The sequence below is a fragment of the Papaver somniferum genome, chromosome 6 (genome assembly GCF_003573695.1).
Source record: "Papaver somniferum cultivar HN1 chromosome 6, ASM357369v1, whole genome shotgun sequence".
Lineage (NCBI taxonomy): Eukaryota > Viridiplantae > Streptophyta > Magnoliopsida > Ranunculales > Papaveraceae > Papaver > Papaver somniferum.
In genome coordinates, this window is record NC_039363.1 from 127,184,038 (window position 1) to 127,200,061 (window position 16,024).

General features: G+C 41.5%; 2 protein-coding genes across 3 annotated transcripts; both read right to left on the bottom strand.

Moving 5' to 3' along the window:
- Positions 1–7,016: 7,016 nt before the first annotated feature.
- On the bottom strand, positions 7,017–11,057 carry LOC113289221 (potassium transporter 6-like). Of its 2 annotated transcripts, none has more exons than XM_026538421.1 (8): positions 10,830–11,057; positions 9,754–10,240; positions 9,624–9,677; positions 9,136–9,396; positions 8,997–9,049; positions 8,709–8,820; positions 8,340–8,594; positions 7,017–8,206 (listed from the first exon to the last, which is right to left on the bottom strand). In XM_026538421.1, exons 1-8 carry the CDS (start codon positions 10,866–10,868, stop codon positions 7,125–7,127), a joined length of 2,343 nt encoding a protein of 780 aa, XP_026394206.1. In that variant the 5' UTR covers positions 10,869–11,057; the 3' UTR covers positions 7,017–7,124. The 2 variants fall into 2 exon arrangements, with proteins under 2 accessions (XP_026394206.1, XP_026394205.1); XM_026538420.1 differs by having other exon boundaries at positions 7,017–8,215; positions 10,830–10,868.
- Positions 11,058–12,053: 996 nt separating this feature from the next.
- Positions 12,054–14,107, bottom strand: LOC113289222 (protein arginine N-methyltransferase 2-like). Its single transcript, XM_026538422.1, has 3 exons — positions 13,804–14,107; positions 13,148–13,543; positions 12,054–12,760 (listed from the first exon to the last, which is right to left on the bottom strand). The coding sequence occupies exons 1-3, from the start codon at positions 14,075–14,077 to the stop codon at positions 12,447–12,449; spliced, it is 984 nt and encodes a 327-aa protein (XP_026394207.1). The 5' UTR covers positions 14,078–14,107; the 3' UTR covers positions 12,054–12,446.
- Between the last annotated feature and the right edge of the window lie 1,917 nt (positions 14,108–16,024).

Genomic DNA, 16,024 nt, shown 5'->3' on the forward strand with positions numbered 1-16,024 from the left:
AAAGGTTAGTCGGGTCTTCTTGACCATCTTTTCACGACTTGTCATTTCGATTTTTTCCTCGCTTGTCACCATCTTATGCTTACCTCGCAACAATGCTCCTGTTCCGAGCTAAGCATGGGACTTAATGTTGATGGTGGTTTTTAGCTTAGGGTTAAAATCGTAAAACCTTACATCTGACATGACGTCACTAGGACCACTAGCGCATTTATTGAATCATTCAACACGCCTACGTAAGAATTACCAGGGTACCTTTTTTTTTACATATATATGTGTCATGTTCCACGGTAGAACCCTTAGTATTGACCGACATCACCTTCGTACACCAAACCCTAAATTCTTACACCACCGTGCCAATGGAAAACCATGCCAGCCACGTCTCCGCACCAAGGCATGCCAACCATGCCAACCGCACCACCGTGCCAATGGCAAACCATGCCAGCCACGTCTCCGCGCCAAGGCATGGCAACCATGCCATCCGCATGTGCCAATGGCATGCCGTGCCAGCCAAATCTTCGCGCCAAGGCATGTCAACCATGCCAGCCACACCACCGTTCCAATGGAAAACCATGCCAGCCACGTCTCCGCGCCAAGGCATGCTAACCATGCCAGCCACACCACCGTGCCAATATCAAACCATGCCAGCCACGTCTCCACGCCAAAGCATGCCAACCATGCCAGACGCGCCACCGTGCCAATGGAAAACCATGCCAGCCACGTCTCCGCACCAAGGCATGCCAACCATGCCAGCCGCACCACATGTGCTAATGGCATGTCGTGCCATCCACACCTCCGCGCCAAGGCATGCATACCATGACAGCCACGCCACCGTGCCAATGGCAAACCATGCCAGCCACAATTCCATGCCAAAGCCATGCCGGCCCCACTACATGTTGCTGGCTGCCAAAACGAAGGGTTGCAACAATCAACGGCCACCCTTCCATCTGAGATGCAGATCTTAGTCGTCCAAGGTCGCCAGCCAACGCATGGTAACCTTTGGCCCAATGCCAAAATCCTAGTTTTGGACACGCCTAAACCGTGTCATGGCATGCCGACCATTCCCCATGTGCCAATGGCATGCCGTTCCAGCCACCTTGCCGCGCCTAAACCATACCATGCTGGCCTTCCCTTTACGGCTGCCAAAACGAAGGCGTGCGACAATCAACGACCACCCTTCCATCTTAGATGAAAATCTTAGCCGTCCAAGGTCTCCAACCAACGCATGGTAACATTTGGCCCAACGCCTAAACCGCGCCAAGGCATGCCGACCATGCCACATGTGCCAATGGCATGCCGTGCCAGCCACCTTGCCGCACTTAAACCATACCATGCCGTCCTTCCCTTTACGGCTTCCAAAACGAAGGCGTGCGACAATCAACGACCACCCTTCCATCTTAGATGCAAATCTTGGCCGTCCAAGGTCGCCAGCCAACGCATGGTAACCTTTGGCCGAACGCCAAAACCCTAGTTTTGGCCACGCCTAAACCGCGCCAAGGCATGACGACCATGCCACATGTGCCAATGGCATGCCGTGCCAGCCACCGCGCCTAAACCATACCATGCCGGCCTTCCCTTTACGGCTGCCAGAACGAAGGCGTGCGAGAATCAACGGCCACCCTTCCATCTTAAATGCAAATCTTAGCCGTCCAAGGTCGCCAGCCAAAGCATGGTAACCTTTGGCCCAACGCCAAAACCCTAGTTTTGGCCACGCCTAAACCGCGCCAGGGCATGCCGACCATGCCCCATGTGCCAATGGCATGCCGTGCCAGCCACCTTGCCGCGCCTAAACCATACCATGATGGCCTTCCTTTTACGGCTGCCAAAACGAAGGCAAGCGACAATCAACGACCACCCTTCCATCTTAGATGCAAATCTTAGCCGTCCAAGGTCACCAACTAACGCATGGTAACCTTTGGCCCAACGCCAAAACCCTAGTTTTGGCCACGCCTAAACCGCACCAAGGCATGCCGATCATGCCACATGTGCCAATGGCATGCCGTGCCAGCCACCTTGCCGCTCCTAAACCATACCATGCAGGCCTTCCCCTCACGGCTGCCAAAACGAAGGCGTGCGACAATCAACGGCCACCCTTACATCTTAGATGCAAATCTTAGCCGTCCAAGGTCGCCAGCCAAAGCATGGTAACCTTTGGCCCAACGCCAAAACCCTAGTTTTGGCCACGCCTAAACCGCGCCATGGCATGCCGACCATGCCAGCCGCACCACATGTGCTAATGGCATGTCGTTCCAGCCACATCTCCGCGCCAAGGCATGCCAACCATGACAGCCGCGCCACCGTGCCAATGGAAAACCATGCCAAAGCCATGCCGGCCCCACTACATGTTGATGGCTGCCAAAACGAAGGGTTGCAACAATCAACGACCACCCTTCCATCTGAGATGCAGATCTTAGTCGTCCAAGGTCGCCAGCCAACGCATGGTAACCTTTGGCCCAACGCCAAAACCCTAGTTTTGTCCACGCCTAAACCGCGCCAAGGAATACCGACCATGCCACATGTGCCAATGGCATGCCGTGCCAGCCACCTTGCCGCACTTAAACCATACCATGCCGACCTTCCCTTTACGGCTGCCAAAACGAAGGCGTACGACAATCAACAACCACCCTTTCATCTTAGATGCAAATCTTAGCCGTCCAAGGTCGCCAACCAACGCATGATAACCTTTGTCCCAACGCCAAAACCCTAGTTTTGGCCACGCCTAAACCGCGCCAAGGCATGCCGACCATGCCACATGTGCCAATGGCATGTCTTTCCAGTCACCTTGCCGCGCCTAAACCATACCATGCCGGCCTTTCCTTTACGGCTGCCAAAACGAAGGCGTGCGACAATCAACGACCACCCTTCCATCTTAGATGCAAATCTTAGCCGTCCAAGGTCACCAGCCAAAGCATGGTAACCTTTGGCCCAACGCCAAAACCTTAGTTTTGGCCACGCCTAAACCGCGCCATGGCATGCCGACCATTCCCCATGTGCCAATGGCATGCCGTGCCAGCCACCTTGCCGCGCCTAAACCATACCATGTTGGCCTTCCCTTTACGGCTGCCAAAACGAAGGCGTGCGACAATCAACGACCACCCTTCCATCTTAGATGCAAATCTTAGCCGTCCAAGCTCACCAACCAACGCATTGTAACCTTTGGCCCAACGCCAAAACCCTAGTTTTGGCCACGCCTAAACCGCGCCAAGGCATGCCGACCATGCCACATGTGCCAATGGCATGTCGTGCCAGCCACCTTGCCGCGCCTAAATTATACCATGCAGGCCTTCCCCTCATGGCTGCCAAAACGAAGGCGTGCGACAATCAACGGCCACCCTTACATCTTAGATGCAAATCTTAGCCGTCCAAGGTCACTAACCAACACATGGTAACCTTTGGCCTAACGTCAAAACCCTAGTTTTGGCCGCGCTTAAACCGCGCCAAGGCTAGTTGACCATGCCACATGTGCCAATGGCATGCCGTGCCAGCCACCTTACTGCGCCTAAACCATACCATGCCGGCCTTCCCTTCACGGTTTCTAAAACGAAGGCTTGCAATAATCGACTGCCACATTTCCATATAAGACGCAGATATTAGCCGTCCAAGGTTACCATCTAACGCAGGGCAACCTTTTGGATCGACGCCAATCCCTAGTTTTGGTCGCGCCCAAACAATGGCAAAACCCTAGCTTTTGGCCACGCCTAAACTAGGCCATATTAAATCCATAACGACCATGCTTTCATGCCACTGGCTACCAAACGAAGGGTTGCAATAATCAACGGATACCCTTCCTCTCAAGATGCAAAATCTCGACCGTCGAAGGTCACTAACCGAGCCGGAAAATCTCCCAAGCTCAACTTGCCAAACAACAGCAACATGCTACATGTTTTCCACGAAAACACTCGAGACATCAACACATGTCACAAACTGGGGGATGCTCATTGGGTATTGGTTTGGTTTTTTACAGTGTGCAAAGTACACTACGCCCGTTACAAGACAGTGTCATAAAGATGAGGCGGTTAGTAAATACAGGGAGTAATGGTAAAACGCTTTCTTTTATGGAACATCAATTCCAGGCGTTACCGGTTACCACCTCCTCCTATTTACTCATCCGTTTTCCATTTATTACGAGGCCAGAGTACGTTTCACTTCGACTTGTATAAATAGGTCTTACCTATTTCCACCGAACAACAAGTTCTGGTCAGGAGCATACAACACTCAGAAAACGTTTGCTATCTTTCCCATCTGTTAGCTTCCCACTTTCTGATGCAAGTCACAAAAAAACTACTCTTCCAGGATCAACTATTCTGGTCTCAACACTCTCTTCGCTTCCCTCCCCAAAACCAACCCTTCTCCTCCTCTTTGTGGCCGAAGCAAGTCTGGAACGACCATTTCTTGGTTTAGGCCGGATTTGTACAGATTGATCTCTTGAATCTAAAGTACTCCCTTGCAGTACATTGTTTAGGTTTTAGACTCGTTTCTCACCCACACACTGGAAATTACCGCAATCAGCAGAAACCGTTTTCACCCTCAAACAGCAAGTAATCATGGTTTTTTGTGGCTGGGTGTTATAAAGCACTTGAAGATGAGGGTTTGATTATGTTCCAATTAATGTATATAAATCTGTGTGGAATCCAAAAATACCACAGAAGGTTATCATTTTCATATGGACATTGTGTTACAACGCAGCTACAACCTTAGACTCTTACAAGAATTCATTTGTGGTTAATGGGTGTTTGCTTTTTAAAAAGGCAGACGAATCAAATCAACATATTTACCGGCACTGTGAAACTACAAGGTCAGTGCGGCATTATTTTTGAATTATTACAACATGCAATGGGTGTTTCAAGATTTTGTTGGAAATATTATTCAGGTATGGAGGAGGAAGAAATGTGTTGTGAAGACTATTAGGAAAAGAATCTGGGACATTTATCCCTTTGCAATTTGGTGGGCAGTTTGGATTGAAAGGAATGATGGACTATTCAATGGAAGATACAAGCTTTTGGACTCAATCATCAACAATGTCAAGGTTTTCATTTATAACCTTGACATTGTTGTTACTGACATTTTTACTGACATTTTTCAGGTTACTCTTTAAATACAGTTTTGCATCACTGGGATGTTGTTGCAATGAGATAGTTTTTCTTTCTTCTCTTAGAGCTCTACTGAGCTTTGTTTGTTTCTTTTTTTATTTCGTCTTTCCACTCTCTTGGTGGTAGACTGATTTTTCAATATATTTTCCCTTTCTGAGTCAAAAATAAATAAAGTGGATGATCAAACGAGGAACCATCTAGAAAGGATTTTCAACTACTTTAACATTCCTCAACCGATAAGTTTGTCCAAATGAAGCCGCACCATCAGGAACATCGTTCATTACTTCTTCATGGACTTTTGGGTAATATATCCTAGTGCGTGGGTGAGGAATCCAAGATGGCAGATAAAGTTTCTTCTCTTCAACATCTTCATGGTCAATTGGGTCTCTAATAACTTCATTCATTTGATCTGTCAGAATCATGTTCCGAACAAGCACCTTGCTTAGTTTCTCTGCAAAAAACACCCCAGGCCATTATACAAAACTTAGTCCGAAATTTGACACTTAAAGTAAATTTAATTTACAACCCGTTTGGTTGGGAGAATTGAAAGCTAGTTAATTGAATTACAGGGTAATCCAATTTCTAGAATTGAATTCCACGGAAAAAGATTCCTTACACTGAAAACTAATGTTTGGTTGAGCTAATCTAATTACCGGGTAATCTGATCATTGTAAATGACTAAACTACCAATTCGATATAACTAATCCCGAAGGAATCTGATCTTAGGGTTTTGATGAAAACTGCAATCCAATAAAGAGAGCGATTTTTAGATAAATATAACGACCTAGAAGAAGAAAAAATTTTCACGGTAGATGTCCCAATTCGAGTTACGTTTTTTTCTCCACAAAATTCGTAGAATTTTTATTTTTGATGCAAGAATTCGTAGAATATGAAAGTAGAAATTTGTACGCTCATGGTTTTGATGTTAGGGACAATATCGTAATTTCCGGAAGGCATAATCTTTAATTCCCTGGAATTGGATTCTATTCCGCTCCTCCAACAGTGCAATCGGGGAATCGGATTCCTAAACAATCCAATTCTGAGGCCGTTAAACCTGTTTGGTTCGGGGAATTGGATGGATTCCCTTGGAATCAAATTCCGGAGTTCTGGATTACCCCAAACCAAACGGGCTGTTAGTGAATAAAATTTAGATTAAGTTTTAAAATCTGAAGTAACTGCTGAAATACGATGCGATGTTACATGTAATTACCGGAAGAGTGATATATGTAATGTATTAAGAGTAAGTAGCGTCCAATTAGAGCCTTTTATAACCTAGAAAATTTAGCAAGTTCCAATCAGTTTTTTCCGTTTGAAGTGACTCTACATTAAGGAACGTGATTCTCCAGTACTGAACTTGCATGCTGCGGAAAAACTAGGCTTTCCGTTTTCATGTACATTTGGTGTTCTGATCCTGCCACTTTTGCTGCACGGAACCGATAGTTTGATTCTACATATCTAGCAATTGGATAAGATATATACCAAAAAGATTGGGTATTCTGGAAGAATACATGAAGTTTATGAGTCTATTTTGACTGAAGGTACATTATGGCTTTCTTTCAAGGCTATAACTTTTCAAAGTGATGGAAAGAATTCATTTTCTGTCGGAAACCTTAACAAAGCATAACCATTCTTACACGGTTTGGCAGGAAGTACAAAATTGATTCTGCCTAGAGATATGCTTGTCCAGTAATCATTTGTTCTCAAGTTGCAGTCTTTTAATATGGTTTGGAAAAGGCCCCGTATTCTACTTAAGAATGGGGAGTATTGTGCATTTCAGTACAATTTTCATACAGTACTTCGTTCTTATTCTCATGAACTACTGTGACTTATCATTTGTTTAGGAAGTGAAAATAAAGAGGCATAAGTGACAGATAGCAGTTGAGCTCCATGCGTAGTAGAATCGCACAAAATTGTAGGATTGTTCAGAAGAAAAGATCAGTGCACATTCCATTCGGATTCGTAGTTCATCTATGATATACATATATACATATTACATTAAATATACACATGATAGTTATAATACTAGGCTGAATCAAGATTTCAAACATGGCAGACCATTCTTACCTCAAGAGTAGTTGCACTTGGGATGGAAAGTCCATTAGTAGCCCTTCTACTATTCCTACTCAAGAAATCATACCCATGATTAATAAGTAGCTTCTTGATCCAGTTTGAGCCTCGCTTGGCTCTTACATTTGAGTCCCCAAGAATGAACGACATCCCAGCTTCCCTTGCTTCCATCAGCTCAGACAGTTCTTCTTGTGTATCTCTATCCATAATTCTTGGACTTTCAGGCAACAAAAATGTCACTCTTTTTTTACGCTGGACCACTGAAGGTTGCAACTCTCTTTTTTTGATCGAAGATTGTAACTCTCTTATTTCCACTGGACTTGGAACTCTGAGAGGCTCCTCCTCTTCATCCTCCCATATCCGAATCCCTTCAGTATGTGCTGAAGATATCCCGACCAATGTCATTCTGTTGTCATCATGATGCAGTACCCCTACTCCTACAGCCTGTTCTTCTCTCCCCGAATGAATAAACTCCGCTATACTACAAACAAGTTGCTTCTCAAATTCTATATTGTCCTTGTGGATGTCACGGTACCCATACCGCACAATGCATCTATAAATCCTGAATTCTTTTGCGCCAATTCGGCCAACGAGGAATCTTTCCTCGGGCAAAACATAGGGGACATGGACAGATTTGATGCACAGGAAGACTAATGTCTGGTGGAAAGCTGGAACATTGGTCACAAAGTGAGAGAAAACTGCAGGTATTCCAGAGACCAGCTCAGTATGCACAAGGCCAATTCCCTTCACACGGACAAAATCTAGACTGGGCCCATGGCCGAGGAGCCAGTCTAGGGGAACCTTGTTGTGAAAATCAGATTCATATTTCATAAGACTGCCATAATGCCATGTGTACATGATAACAAAGAAGACAGATGCGAGTGCTAATGAGACCCATGCACCATTCAAGAACCTGACGAGGGAGGCCACAAAATAGAGCGCTTCAATGGTGCCGAAGAATAATATGAAGCAAATGGCGAAGAACACACTCTGGTACCAGCAGAGGACCATAACTAGAGACATCAGGATGGTAGTAATGAGCATGACTGTTATAACTGCCAATCCTAACATTGCCAAATGAAAAGAAATGTGTCATCTCATTGGTGATATCAGTGAATGAAAAGTTCATAGCATGGATAAATTTGCTAAAAATGTGAAAGTGATTGCAGAGTTAATCCAAGGCCCTACCTGAAGCATTAACCATGGCTGCGGTGTCCCTAAAACCAATTGTAACTGCCAAGCACAACACCATCAAAGTCCAGTTGACCTCTGGGATGTAAACTTGACCACCTATCTTAGACGATGTATGGACTATTTTCACCCTTGGGAAACAATTTAAGGCATGGCACTGTTTAATAATTGAAAAAGTTCCTGTGATGATGGCTTGGCTTCCAACAATTGCAGCAAGTACAGCTATGACAATAACTGGCCATCTTATGCTATCTGTAACATGTTACAAATAGTCCCTCTTGACTTAGCACAAGTGCACTTGGTATAATAATATATGTCTTCTAGGCAAAGAAGAAGAAGAAGAGAGGCGAACTGAATCCAATATACCTGGTACTGATACATAAAAACCAATTGGCTTGCCATGATGCTTAGATAAATAAGCAGCTTGCCCCATATATGCAAGAACCAAGGATGGATAAAGAAAAGAGGTAAAAGCAATCTGCAAAACAGTAGTATAGTATAGTCTATCAAAAAGAATAAAATTACAGACCAATAGTAATTGTTTTGATTGGAACAAATTTAGGATTAGCTATAACTAGGCTTTTCAGCAGGCTCAATTTTATTTTATTTTAAAAGGGAAAATAAAAAGGCTGGAAAGTATGTTCTGTAGTATACCTTAATGGATAGTCGTGAGAAGTGTCCAAGATCAGCAAACATGGCTTCAGAACCTATGACAACAGAGGATAAAGCAAACATATTTTTATAGGCAAAGGACATGAAGTAGTTCTTGTCATTTAACTAAAAAATCACTTACCTCTAATACATAATAGTATTCCACCTAATGACATCCATCGTCCCCTTTGCGACTTCTTTAAGAATATATACATATAGTGCGGAGATAAGGCCTTGTAAACTTGAGGATTCCAGTAGAAAATATTATAAAGACCAACACCACTGATGCATAAAAGCCATGTTATGACTACCGGTGTAAAAAGAAATCCTACTCGGTGGGTGCCATAATGTTGGAGAGCAAACAAACAGACCAGTATGAAACATGCTAGAGGGTGTTCTATATCTGCAAAGCACAATACATAAAGAGTAATTGAAGCTAAGATATTCATCATTTTACAGATCTTTCACTGCTAACGCCTAATGGTTCTTCATGTGCATGAATTTCTATATGCAGCTATGGTGTTATGGCACTTTAAAAGTATCGAGGCACCAATAAAATAAAATGAAACTTAGCTGCTAGAATAGCAAGCAACAGTGTAACAAGAAAATGGGCAATATTAGAGAACTTACATCTATGATGGTGTTTCGAAATAGCAAGCTCGAGACCTGATATTGCAGAATAAACTGCACAATAAAGCTCAAAATTATTAGTTTAAATTAAAAGTGGAAACAAGAGCATCGCACCCAAAATAAAATTTACCTGAGACCGCAGGTGATAAAACTCCATCACAAATTGCCATGGAAGTTCCTACCAAAGCGAGAATAAGCAGCACAATCTGTAACACCTTATGCTTCTCTAATGTTGCTTTCACCATTGCATTGAAAGAGGGCTGACAAGTAATGCTGTCTTTCTTGTATGTAGAAATTTTCTCATCAGCCACCTGAGAATTGGGTAAGAACCAACCAACTCTAGAATTCCTACACAGCTTAGAATACAAAGCAAAAATCCCGCCTTCGCCATTATCATCTGCTTTGAGTACTATGAACACATATTTGATAAGAGGAATAAGAGTGATTGTCCAGAAAACAAATGATAAAACCCCAAATATCTCCTCGTTTGTAGTTATCTTTTCATTGGCTTCCGCAAATACGCTCTTGTAAACATAAAGTGGTGAGGTACTTAAGTCTCCATAAACTACTCCTAAACTCTGATATGCCAAGGTCAGTACTGTCATCCATGAATCCTTCTGCACCACAACCAACAATAAAAACAACAAAATCTAACTGTTAAATAAGATGGCTTAATCTATTTTATACAATCAAAAAGAATCCAAAACACCATACTTATTGATAATTACATAAGACAAACTATCGACAACACTACCACAGCCAAAAGGAAGTGTTGATCACAAGCCAATCTACAGATCATAATCCTAATTTAGGAATAATACGGTTGTCACAGGTGAACATAATCCCAGCCATTTTATTTTCTAATTCCTGGTGATCACCTCCTAGAACCATATGATCTTCTATGAGGTCATTTATATAGAAAGCCAGTGGTATTGATGTAAAAGTCCACCTTTCTGTAGGCCTTTAAGGCCATGAGGTTCAGAAATAGTTATCAAGGCATTGTTTTCTCGATCTTGAGAAACCAGAATTGAAGTCACGGCCCGTATACGTGCATTCAACACTAGTAGTACTAACAATCCCTTGATGATCTAAAAGCTCAAAATAGCTAAACACATGTGAACAAGTAACATCACAAATTCATGTACCAAGAAAAACAGTCAGTACAGATGAAATATTGCTTGTAATAACAAATACCGATATTCTTACCTTGATAGTATTTCTATGAATCCCACCTTCCAAATCCATGCTTAGATTATCTCAAACTCGCAAGGAAACTGTTTATACTATAAGCAATGATTATAAATTCATTAGTTTCTTGCAGCAAACTCGACGGATACTACAATTCTTAAGCAGACCTAACCCAGTTCACGAAAGAAAGAGTTGAAATATGAAGGGTGGTGAAAATTTGCAGATACATCAAAAGAGCAAGTCATATCAAAAGATATCATATCAGTTCTTTGGCAAATATTGGTAGTGTTATTTCCTTGTCAACTAAGCTCCTGTCTTCCAAAAATGAATAAGTTCCAAAGGGTGACATAAAAAGAAATGCCTGTGCTGTGCAAAACAGCATCTAATAATTTGAGTGGAGCATTTACACCATAGAGTTTTAGTCAACAATCAGTTATATATGGTTAGTAGTCAGCACGTTTGTCTTAGTTCTAATTTGTGTTTCTTGGGAATGAGATTACATCTTCTAAGTCTTGATACTTGAAAGATACATTTCTCAGGTTAAGAGATATTGTACCCGGTCAATTAATCTGTAATGACCTACTAATATTTTTTTATGAGAAATGTAATTAACAATTGGGGGAATTAGAGAAAATGCCGTGTGTTGAAGTTGAAAGGAGAAGACGAGTCATTTTCTTATCTGTGTTGATTATGAAGACTTTTGAAGTCACTGGTCATGATTCAGGAGAGGCATTTCTTAACCACCACTTGACAGTTCCTGGTGCTACACCTAAACAAAGATTTTGATCCTTGTGAAATTTAGGAAAAAGGTAATCATCTTAATATAGTATGGAATCTATGGATTTCATTCTTCCCTTCAGATATTATATGTTGTATGTGGATTCAGGAGCTGATCAATAAAGGCTGCTAAGGAATATACGGTCATAACAAGAACGATCGATTGAAGTTCAACTGCTACTCTGAATAAACTGAGCCATGTTCAAACTTGCGTTGCATTTGAAGCTGATCAATGAAGGCTGCTAAAGAAATTTTAGTCAGAACAGAACAATTAATGCAAGTTCAACTGCTACCGCTGAATAAACTGAGCCATGTTCAAATAGCATAGTATTCGTATGTACCTTTTCAGACCTGCCACACTCTTCAAGGAAATTTAGACTGTACATAATGGAGTATCAAGGAATTCTAAACTCCATTACACATAGGTTGGAATATGAGTGCGACTAAGGTAAAGTGGAGCTTCAATGAAATATTTTAAAATGTAAAGAAAACAATACCTTGTGAACCTGCAACAAATGGATCAACATACCACCTAACATTTTCCAGTTTATCTCTGACACTCCACCACACACAATACACCAAGATTCACTCTCTACGGTAATAGAACTAACCGAAAGTCTGAGCAGTGATGTCAAAAAAGGATATTGACCTTAAACATTTATCACTTTATATGGTACCAACCCACAGCAGATCTCCCAATTGAAATGTTACAAAAATTGCAGATGCACTCCAAAATGCAGGATTCAATGACAATTAATACTGAAACAACATTTAGCTGAAAACAGTGCCTGGAGTAGTCAGTTAGGATTAACGGGCATGCCTTCATATTAATACCTGTTCTTGACCGAGGATCAAACATCATTCTGTATCTTCTGCAGATTGGCAAACAGGGAGGTAGTACGTATCTAGTTGCCAATACTTGTGTTTCACACCCTCCCAGATTTCTTCTGCTAAGCAGTCCTTAACAGGCAATGGAATGTACTGAGTAGAGTAGCCTAAACTCCCGAGTTCCAGAGCAACTAACTGACAGTAAACCACATGGAAGAATGCATTTCCTCCACAAAGACCGTTAAAGAATGAGTAGATCCCAGTGGGCTTCAGTAATGTAGGTAGATGTTGATGGAACTCCCTCAAGTCTTCATAGTACTCACCATAAGTGTCGAAGAATATCCCTGCCATAATTAACAAAACAGCACAGCAAACCCTTAAGGATAAGAAAGAGAGAGAGATAGACAAGCTGAATTGGGATTAATGGGGTATCAGGCATCACAAAACAGTAGAGAAACACAATTCAGCGCAAAGATGTATTAAGTTTCAGTACATCATTATAATTTTCCATATCCAGGAAAACAAAAAAGTTTGGACTATCATGACTTGGATTCCCATGCATGCCTAATACTGGGAAAGCCATGTAAACCAGTGGAGAGTGGCTCTATATAAAATTGTATCTTACACCTACAATCATGATATGTTGTAAATGATGAAGTAGGATTCAGATCAAAGAATCAGCAATAAATGAGTACCATTTACTTCTTGAAAGCACATAATTCAAATCTTACCATCATAAGTCTCCAACTGAGATAGAACATCTTGCCAACGCCCAAAAACTATCTTCACGTTTTCCTTCTCACCCCATCCTGTTTGAAGCATACGTTTATAAACCTCTGGATGAGCCTCAATAATAGTATGTTTAACAGGTCCATATTGTTGAATAGCCGTGTCAACAAGACCCATTCCAAACCCTACATTCAAAATGTGACCACCATTTGAGCAAACAGCTTTTGCGTGAGCCTCCATCAATGGTTTCTCCCAAGCCATCATAACAGCCTTGCTTTCAGAGTCCATCAGCTTATCCTCACTAAAACTAACCCTCTCTTCCAAATAATCTCCCTTAGAATCACCATCTTTCTTTTCTACCCTAGCAATTGTTCCCAAGACCAATTCAGCTTGAATCCCTGAGCAAGAAATAAAGTCAATGACACATGACTGCTGTTTCAGACGTTTTTTTTGTTTTGTTTTTCCTTTTAAGGGTTTACTGTTTAGGGTTTAAGAATTTCTGAAGGAATTATGCAAATTTATGCAGAATCAACACTAAACCAAAACTAAATGGATTTAAGTCGATAAATTTCTATTCAATGTGTTAATTTGATTACAACAGGTTACACGAAAATGCCCATTTTTTTTCAACCCTGTGGAATGTTTAGTAAGGAGATACCTGCATTGAGAAGGTGGTCAAATGCTTCTTGATGACCAGCATCCATAGCGAAATCACCAGCAGAGACATTAGAAGGAGATAAAGCATTCCATGGGGCACCAGCTTCTAGTAGAATCTTTACAGCTTCAGCGTGTCCATTTTTAGCTGCGTGCATGAGTGGATTTAAACCCGCTTCATCGAAGTAACAGACATCTGCACCACCAGTTATGAGTGATTTTAACTTTGCACAGTCGCCTGAACTCGCCGCCTCGCAAACTTGCTTCCCTTCCTCCATTGTTCTTTAGCTTCCCCCTTTCAGTCACAGTTTCTTTGTTTCTTGCAAAAATGAAGCGATAGTTTACCTAATTTATGGGTTTGGGGCCTTGGGCGTATTCTAAACAAATTTGGGCTGACTAACCCAGTCCCGATAAAAGAAGACTAATGGCTGCATGAAAACCTGGTTTGCCGGCCTTTAAACCTACTAACTGCAGCCAAAAATGATTATGCTAAATTGCTAATGGATGTTTCAGCTGAAAAGCCAAATGCTGATCTTATCTATAAATTTTTCATATTACATTTGTACTTTTTATCCTAAAATAGGTGTATTTGCTTTGAATAACATCTACAGAATCCTCAACTACGCGAACCTTTCCACTATCGAAAAATTTTTCTGAACTATTCTTTAAATTCGAAGAAGTTTGTCGGTCGAAGATAACCCGAACCATCCTTCTATTCATTATTAAAACTGTGGAAAAATGAACCATATTGATAATCGAAACAATACTTCATTATGGTTTTGTAGCTGATCCGAAAAAAGGTAAGGAGAAACACCCTTTTTGGCGAATAGATAAAGGTAAAAGGAATAAATGGCACCAACATGAAATCCCATGTGATTTTCCATCATCTTTTTAATTTTGTTTTGACTTGAGTGATTTTGTAAAATTTCTTTAGAATTTGGTTAATATCGGCCATGGATAGTTGCAGGTTGTTCGTCTATTTAGTGAACAACACTATCGAACATGAAACTCGTCTATTTAAAAAAAAATATTACAATGCTTAGTTCGGGAACTAAGGTTGACATTATAACCGACTCCTTTAATTTGATTGGTCAATAAAGGTAAGACAAATATCAGGAATATTGTGCATCCCAACTCCCAAGCCGTTGATTCATTCAAAATCTTTGACAGAAATTGTCTTCATTGATTCAGGGCATTGGCCGCAACTGTTTTTCAGTCATGGTTTATTCTACAACAAACCAATATATCTGTGTACCGAAAAAGGGATATGAGTTTTCTGTTATGTATTCTTTGTGCTTTCAGCTTGAAAGTACCAGAATCTGGAGAGACCAAATCGTTTTGATTCCCTAACTTCCCCACTCGCACAGTAGTAACCAATTAACTGTCATTCCCTCAATTTGAATTGTTGTCTATTTATGTCAGTTATGACGTTAGCCATTACCTTTTAATAGTAAATTAAAAAAAAACATTGGATTCCAGTTACAGAATGAAGGAGCATGTGATTACAACCAAAGTATTTGGTGCTAAACTACAGATCCGATGGAAAAATTGTTTCAAATGTGGAAGAAATTGTTGTCATGGAATCAATTGCATAACATTCCGATTCACCCAATGATGTAGAACCTTCACGGCCTAATGTTGGTGGAACAGAAATATTTATCGAGGAATAACAGTCGGATAACTTTGATGACCAAGTTGATGATGAAGACATTGAGGAACCACATTCACTAGAAGAGGACGAAAAATTATCCAAAAAGAAGAAAAATACGAAGAGAAACTTTGTTAACCAGTTGTTGCCACTTGAAGAGGTTGGTGATGGGATACCTAGGGATAATGACGAAGTCCTATTTGGATATGCAGACCGCATCGCTGCCTAAATTTGGCGTCACTGGGTGATGGTGAAGCTATAATTTTGTATTGAAATATTACACGTATTGACCAATGTATTTTTATTGTGGAGGATCCTGAAAGTGACGCTAGAATTTTGAAGCTCCACGATCTCTATGAAACAATGTAAAGTTGGTAGTTGGACAAGGAATGTAAGGAGGTTCAAAAAATTGTGCTCAACTCGGGATTATAAAATGCAGTTAAAGCTGCCCATCACAAGGTCGATAGAATTGCCATCTCCGCATTCGTGGAGAGGTTTTATTTCGAGACTGACACATTTCATCTCCCCATTGGCGAAATGGCAATAATTCCAAAAAACGTTGTCCATATTTTGGGTT

Coding starts and splice junctions, on each gene's coding strand:
- LOC113289221 (XM_026538420.1), bottom strand. CDS start 10,868: ATGGATTTGGAAGGTGGGATTCATAGAAATACTATCAAG. Junction 10,241..10,829: donor TTCATAGAAATACTATCAAG/GTAAGAATATCG, acceptor GTTGTGGTGCAG/AAGGATTCATGGATGACAGT. Junction 8,216..8,339: donor AGCCATGGTTAATGCTTCAG/GTAGGGCCTTGG, acceptor TGGCAATGTTAG/GATTGGCAGTTATAACAGTC.
- LOC113289222 (XM_026538422.1), bottom strand. CDS start 14,077: ATGGAGGAAGGGAAGCAAGTTTGCGAGGCGGCGAGTTCAGGCGACTGT. Junction 13,544..13,803: donor TGACCACCTTCTCAATGCAG/GTATCTCCTTAC, acceptor TTTCTTGCTCAG/GGATTCAAGCTGAATTGGTC. Junction 12,761..13,147: donor TCAGTTGGAGACTTATGATG/GTAAGATTTGAA, acceptor TAATTATGGCAG/GGATATTCTTCGACACTTAT.